We start from the raw sequence: 7318 nt of genomic DNA on the forward strand, positions 1-7318 counted from the left end.
TACTAGTTGACCACCTATGGTTTTATTTGACCCCTTTCATGACCTCTGCTGGTTGGGGACGAGGAGAGCTATTGCTCAACACATTCCCAGGGCAGTAGCTGGAAAGGCTGGTATCTTGATAAATCATATTTTCAGCGCCAGATATTGGTTTCTTGGAGAGGTTTTTCCGTGGACTAGAGGGGGCGTGGTTTCATGTGCTGTCTACATTTCATGATGGGGCTTCGCCTGTTTACGCAGCCTGGTTTCTGGCCTGCTGTGGACTGGTGCTGGCCCATAGACTGTGGGTTGGGGACTCCTGGGTTAGATAGCACTGCTGCAGCAACATAAAAGACCTTTGGTCTTTTTTTCAGGTGTATCTTTGTATTTCAAACAGAGAAACATGAGAAAAAATATCATGCTGCAAGTAGCACAAGCTGGAATCTAATGACTAAATGAAGGATGGGGAAATAACACAAAAGCCAGTGTTTACACTCTATACCAGTGTTTCTCAAATGGGAATACTGGGAGCTGAAGTTGCCCAGGTTGAAAAACGTTGCTCTATGCCTGTGATGGCGAACCTATGGCACGCATACTGAAAGTGGCACACAAAGCCACCTCTGCCGGCATGCGAGCTGTTGCCCCAGATCAGGTCCACTGCGCATGCGAGCGTGTCCCCCACCAGCTGATCGTCGGGAATCTGCCGTGCACACAGGGAGGGTGCATGTGCATGCGTAGGAGGGGCGGGTGTCATGCGCACATTGCATTATGGGTTTGGCACCTGACGACGAAAAGGTTAGCCATCACTGCTCTATGCAATTAATCCTCAACTTGAAACCATTCACTGAAGTTACAGTGGCACTGAGGAAAGTGACTTATGACCAATCCTTGCACTTATGAACCATCACAGCACCTCCATGGTCACATAATCAAAATTTGGGCACTTGGCAATTAGCATTTATTTACAACAGTTCCAGGGTCACCTGATCACCATTTGTGACCTCCCCAGCTGGTTTCTGACAAAGAAAGTCAATGGTGGAAACTGGAATCTCTTAGTGACTGCAGTGATTCACTCAACACTGAGGAAAAAAGGTTAAATTCAGGCATGACTCACTTAACAGCAACCTTAGAAATTAAAATTCTCCCCCCAAATGTCGTAAGTCAAGGACTACCAAATAAAAGTATTTTGGCAGGAAGCCTGTTTCCCTTTTCTGGAGACGTATTTCTTTTTCAAACCAGGTCTTCCATGTGCAATCTTAGCATTTATGAACATCTAACAAAGCATGAATGTTTCAATGCACCCATCCCAGGTTTTTCTTAAAACTCAGTCTCAGAGTGCTTAATCACAGAATTTTATTTCTAAAATAATTTATATTTAAACACATTTTTGCATCTATTTCAAAATAGTTTCCTTCCCAATGTACATTATGGCTATAATAGATATATGGAAGCCAACATATTTGCTGGGACAGTTCTATAGACATAAAAAACCTGTTTTGAATTTTCTTTTTTTATAGCAGAATGATAACTTCTGTATGCATGATATATTGCACATGTAAAAAGGTGGGCACCATCTTGACTCCTTTGACCACCCCTGCAAGTGCCGCCTGAATTTAGAGGGCAGCCATTTTGAAAGTTTCCCTCAGACGCTGATGGTTCGAAAGATGTTGAACCCAGAGAGGGCGGTGGTGATGAGGGTGCCAGGGCATTGTGGGTGCCAGTGCAGCTCCTTGATATCGTTCTCTCCCTGGTGAACGAAGAGCAGCTGGGGTGGGATGGTAGCCAAGGCTGGGTCCTCAGCCTCTCCTTCGTCACGTTCCACAGCTAAGTCCCACTGAGTCACTTGGTCATCGGCCCCAGAGGCAGCAAAGACACCGCTATCAGTGGGGTGCCATTCCACTGATGTGATGGGTGCAGTGTGTTGCTTGAAGGTGGCAACCGCTGAACCTTTCTGTGGGAAGAAAATGACCATTATTATAAGCCAAGATAAGGAAAAATGGAGACGGGTGCCCATGTTCGCTGAAGTAGAATTCATTAAATAACCCAGTTACTCTGGGATTACACAACACAGAAGCCAAATGTTACAATTTATTAAATTTAATTGCCACCAATCTCATCATGGGGCTATTCTAGGATCTTGTAACAATAAAAAAATGTAATCAAAACAGGTAAAATAATAGAACAATAAAATAATGAACGTACAGGAATACTATGATAACAAAAGAAGGGCAAGTGGGATAGCAGAGAGGGAGGGAATCCGTGCCTTCTATTGGCTTGAGGGCCATACCAGGTTTTGTGGGACATGTTGAAAATCATGCTTCCAGTTGGTGAGATAAGGCTCACTTTGGAAGTTTTAAGGTACAAAATGGATACAGTGGCAACTGCAAGTCTCCATATTCAATAGAAGTCAGATTGGAGGGAGGGAGGGAGGGAGTGTAGGGGATGTTGCAATCACAAAACGAATGTGTGGCCCCAAGGCTGAGCCAATGTTTCTCAACCTTGATGGTTTTGATATGCATGGACTTCAGCTCACAGAATTCCAGCAATGCTGGCCGGAGAATCCTGGGAGTTGAAGTCCACACATCTTAAAGCCACCGAGGTCGCATCACTTTTATAGTCGTGTTCCCATTAGACCCAAACCAACCAGATGCCTCAGGTTAAGTTGTGATTATTCCATACTTCATCTGGCAGCAGGAATCCATTGGCTCACCTGGAACTGCCTCAGATCCCAAATCCTTAGGATCCCATCATCACCACCACTAACAATAAAGGGCTCATTTCGGTTCCAACTGATCACATTGACATCTGCATCGTGCGCTTTGCTGGTGGTCAGCATGCAGGCTTTTCCTGGTGCAGCCCGTGTGTCCCAGACGCGAATGGAGGCATCAGCCGAACATGAAGCAAAAACCTAACCCAGAGATACAAAAAATGCATTTCCTTTTCAACAAGGGGAGCTAAGCTCTCTTATGTCCACAACAGGCTTTCTTGCTGTACATTCTTAAAGGAAGAAAAGAACTAATTTATTTTGCATGTAAATGTCTTTAATAAAGGTGCAGACCCCAGAATCAAAGTTCCCTGAAATTTCCATGGTTTATAGTTCCAAAGAATTAGTATATTGGTTTTATGCATATATAGGATACAGTATTTTTTGTCTGTATCTACTGTACTTTCTTGCTAATGAAAATTATTCAGAACTGAGAAGGAAGCAGTTAGGCATTCTTACTCAGAAATGTGTCCTAATGTGTTCAGTTATATTTATTCCCAAATAAAAATCAATAGGTCCAAACGTTTAGACAACGCTGGCTGGAAATATTGGAATTTGAGGTCCATAAATCTTAAAAATGTCCAAGATGAAGAAACAATGGCTTATCCAATCAGTTAAAAGGTTTTTTTTTTTATTATTATTAAGATGTCTCTTAAAGTAAATAAAACTTTATTGAAATATCCTCTTCCCTATATGCAAGATGACCCGCAAACTTGCACAAACTTATCGATAACTTACTGTAGCTTCATTTGGGGACCACTGTATGTCTTCCACTGATGCTGTGTGGGCTGTGAAAGGCCGCTGATCTACAAACCACGATCCATCCTCCTTGGGTGTCCATAGATGGATATTTTTATTGCAGTCCCCGGTCAAAAGAGTGCCTACCACAAGCAATATCCAAAATATCATGTATTAGACTTCATCCATTCTCACCTCCTACAACTATCTTTCCCTTCCCTTCTTCCATTACCTGGTTTCTTAGGGGACCAGTCCATGGCAAAGCCCTCTGACATATGTCCAGTAAATGAAAAGATGGGCTTGATCTTGGCCTGCTCTTCTCGCAAGAAGACTGCCAACGCTTGGGGGTCAGAAACAGCCACCAAGAGGCGCTGAAGATCATATATATCCACCTGCCCTTTCTCAGACCATGCTGCAACCACCTGAGTCTCTCCCAGCTCTGTCACCTATGGGGGAGGGGGGAAGGGGGAAATAGCAGGGGAAAGCATTAAGGGGGAAACAATGTTATCGAAGGAAGCAAAGATGGGAAAGACCAGCAAGAAACATTCCATACTCGCAGTCTGTTAATCCCTCCATAGTGGGGAACCATGGCCAGTTCTAGCTGGGGTTTCTTGTCCTCATCATCATCTTCACTCTCGCTGCTACTCTCCGACTCAGAAGAATTTTTGCAAGCTGACTTGGTCCCATGGAGATTGTGCATTTTCATCACTAGCAACCTGTGGGTTTATTAGGGTGGGATTGGAGGCGGGGAGGGAGGAAATAAATGTTATAAAAATGGATTGATAAGATTGTTACCTTTCCCCAACCTGGAACCACCTGTGCTGGATTTCAGACCCCATCCTACAATGGGCCATGCGGTTTGAGTAGTAGGATGGGGGTTGAAATCAAATACTTTTAGTAGGTATCAGGCTATGGAAGATTCCCTTCCTTGCTCATTCAGATGATTGTCAGTTTAGCCTACAATAAGGTAGTCCTCAACTTGGGACCATTATTGGGTCCTGAATTTCTGTGGCTAAGCAAGGCGGTTGTCAAATGAACCATGCCCAATTTTACAATCTTTTGCCGTGGTTGTTAAAGAGAATGGCTGCAAGTTAAGTGAATCACACAGTTGTTAAGTGAATTCCACTTCCCCATTGACTTTGCTGGGGGTGATCACCTGACCAGAGGCCTCTGCAAACATCATAAATACAGGCCAGTTACCAAGTGCCCAAATTTTGATCATGTGGCTATGGAGAACCTGTGATAGTCATAACCGTGAGAATTGGTCATAAGTCACTTTTTTCAGTTCCACTGTCACTTTGAACAGTTGCAAAACGAATGGTTTATAAGCCAAGGATTACTTGCACTGACCCATCCCAAGCACTCACCTGTTCGCTTGGGCAGTTTCGGCTTGTGTTCCCGCACAAAGGAAAAGGCTCAGTGGGTAGCTAGTTCGGTTGTCTCCAAGTGCATCACGCAAGATGTCAAAGCTTAAGCAAGGAGCCCCTAAATTGGTAGCAATAGAAGGACCTCATTTATCTGGGCCATTTATCTAGATCGGGGTCTCCAACCTTAGCAACTTTAAGCCTGGAGGCTTCAACTCTCAGGATTCCCCAGCCAGCAAAGCTGGCTGGGAATCCTGGGAGTTGAAGTCCTCCAGGCTTAAAGTTGCTAAGGTTGGAGACCCCTGATCTAGATGTTTATTACTAATTTTTGCTATCCTATTCACAACTTAACCTCATCTTCTTTCCTTACATGTAAACATTGGGTTTCATTTTATCAAACATGTGTTGAGTATATAGACTTACAAAATAGCTCTCAGGTTCTGTTTGCAATGCAGACTTTACAAATTCTAAAGTATTTGGAAGGTGCTTTGCCCTATCCTCTGTCTGATACCTCAGGGTTAAATGGAACTTCTATGACTACTTTTTTCTATTTGATCCTTTCTTGAACCTCTAGAGTTCAATTCTTGTAATTACTATCCAGGATCATCCAAAACGGATCCCTGGAATTGTGGAAACTGAGATGCAACAGACCTAAAAGTCACAGCAACGGAGAAACTAACATCAGTTTTGGACACCCCCCCCTTTACATAAGTTAAGTGTAATTCTAAACTCCAGTTTTCTCAGTAGGATCATAGATATATTTATCACCAACCCTTTTGTGGCAGGAACAAAAATTCTAAGCTCAATTGGCAATAGCATTTAAACTTATGTACATGTTTTACAGCCCTAAGGGGTTTAGAGTCAGCACATTGCCTCCAATAATCCGGGTCCTAATTTTACCGACCTCGGAAGGGCGGAAAGCTGAATTCTTAATTGCTCCATTTAATTTACTAGCAAATGCCGAACCCTAGTTTTTGGTTTGCATTACTAGCGATTCATACTCCCTGTTTTTCTCTCTTGCCCGCGATCACATCCTTCTCCAATATAACGTGAGAATTGCCCAATTCTTCCTACCGGTGCCTGCTCGATGGTAGAGTCGATATGCGCCTTCGTCCATCACCAGCTCTTCTCCAGGGGCTGGAGGGGATCTTTCCCCGGCACATAAGCTCCTGCTTGAGACTTTCCTTGCTTCTTCTCCTCTTTTTCCTCCATCTCCATATCCTCCATTTCATCGCTGCTGCCGCTACTCCCGCTGCTAGAAGCAGGGTTCTCCTCTTCCCACGTGCAGGATTCCTCCATCTTGAAAAAGGGCGCAGGCTCCGCCCATCACGTCGCGCTTTGGCTTCAGCATCGTAGAGATACGACGCACTTAAGATATTTAGCAAATATAGAGAAGGAAGGAGAGGCAAAGATTTACAGAATACAGCACTTTAAAGAAATTACTAGTTTCCGAAATAGAGCATATTTCAAAGATACAGACAGAGGTTTGATGAACTCTTTTAGCTCAAGAAAAACAGGAGTTGTTATAGGGAGTGTAACAAAAGGAAGTTGAGGTGCATCTGTTATTTTTAAGTCCCCGGATTCTGGAAAGTCCTTTGCAGTGAGGATTTTGTTGCAGCGAAGAGACAGCGCCTGTGGCTACATACGTGTCTGTCCTTTTAATTGCAAGCCGCTCAGAGTCGCTTTTCAGAGATAGGCGGCATACCTGTAGAAATTGAATAAATAAATAAAACTATGTATACGGTATACATACATATGCAACTATTATAATGCATATTAAGCGGGTTTTTAAAAAACAACAACATTTGACTTGCAAAGAAGAGCAACTAAGATGATTAAAGGCCTGGAGGCAAAAATATATGGAGATCGGTTGCAGGATTTGGGTTTGGCTAGTCTAGAGAAAAGAAGGACTTTTACAAGACATGATAGCAGTGTTCCAATATTTGAGGGGGCTGCCAAAAAAGAAGGGGGAGTCAACCTGTTCTCCAAAGCATCAGAAGGCAGGACAAGAAACTATGGAAACTAATCAAGGAGAGAAGCAACCTGGAATTAAAGAGAAAATCCCTAACAGTGAGAACAATCAGTGGAACAGCTTGCCTTCACGAGTTGTGGATGCTTTATCGCTGGAGGTTTTTAAGAAGAGACTGGACAGCCACTTGTCTGAAATGGTATAGGGTCTCCTGTTTGAGCAGGGGGTTAGACTAGAAGACCTCAAAGGCCCCTTCCAGCTCTATTCTGATTAATTGATAGGTCCGGATGTGACTGTAGCCCCCGCTCCTTGGCTTGCATCCTTTGAAGATACTGAAGGTTAGTTCTTGGGCCAAAGTCCGAACCAGAATGTCAGACACTGCTTGAAATTCAACACTAGGCAGGTGGCTCTCCAACTATCTAGGGCGCAAATCCCTGGTAGTCTTGCCTCCAGCCCCCCTCCCCTTAGAAGCAAGGCCCAGAGCCATTCTTCTCCTGGCTGTGTTCT

The 7318-nt window shown here is 43.8% G+C and overlaps 1 protein-coding gene across 1 annotated transcript; it reads right to left on the minus strand.

Annotated features, from left to right (window-relative positions):
* Positions 1 to 1315: 1315 nt before the first annotated feature.
* Positions 1316 to 6151, minus strand: GRWD1 (glutamate rich WD repeat containing 1). Its single transcript, XM_026682378.2, is given in 8 exon segments — positions 1316 to 1927; positions 2687 to 2884; positions 3479 to 3621; positions 3711 to 3924; positions 4032 to 4194; positions 4846 to 4963; positions 5917 to 5991; positions 5994 to 6151. Coding segments are annotated over 8 exon segments (1368 nt in total). The 5' UTR covers positions 6142 to 6151; the 3' UTR covers positions 1316 to 1618.
* Positions 6152 to 7318: the final 1167 nt, after the last annotated feature.

The sequence above is a fragment of the Notechis scutatus genome, chromosome Z (assembly GCF_049901735.1).
Source record: "Notechis scutatus isolate UNSWTSFEM ecotype Mainland chromosome Z, rNotScu1.2, whole genome shotgun sequence".
NCBI lineage: Eukaryota > Metazoa > Chordata > Lepidosauria > Squamata > Elapidae > Notechis > Notechis scutatus.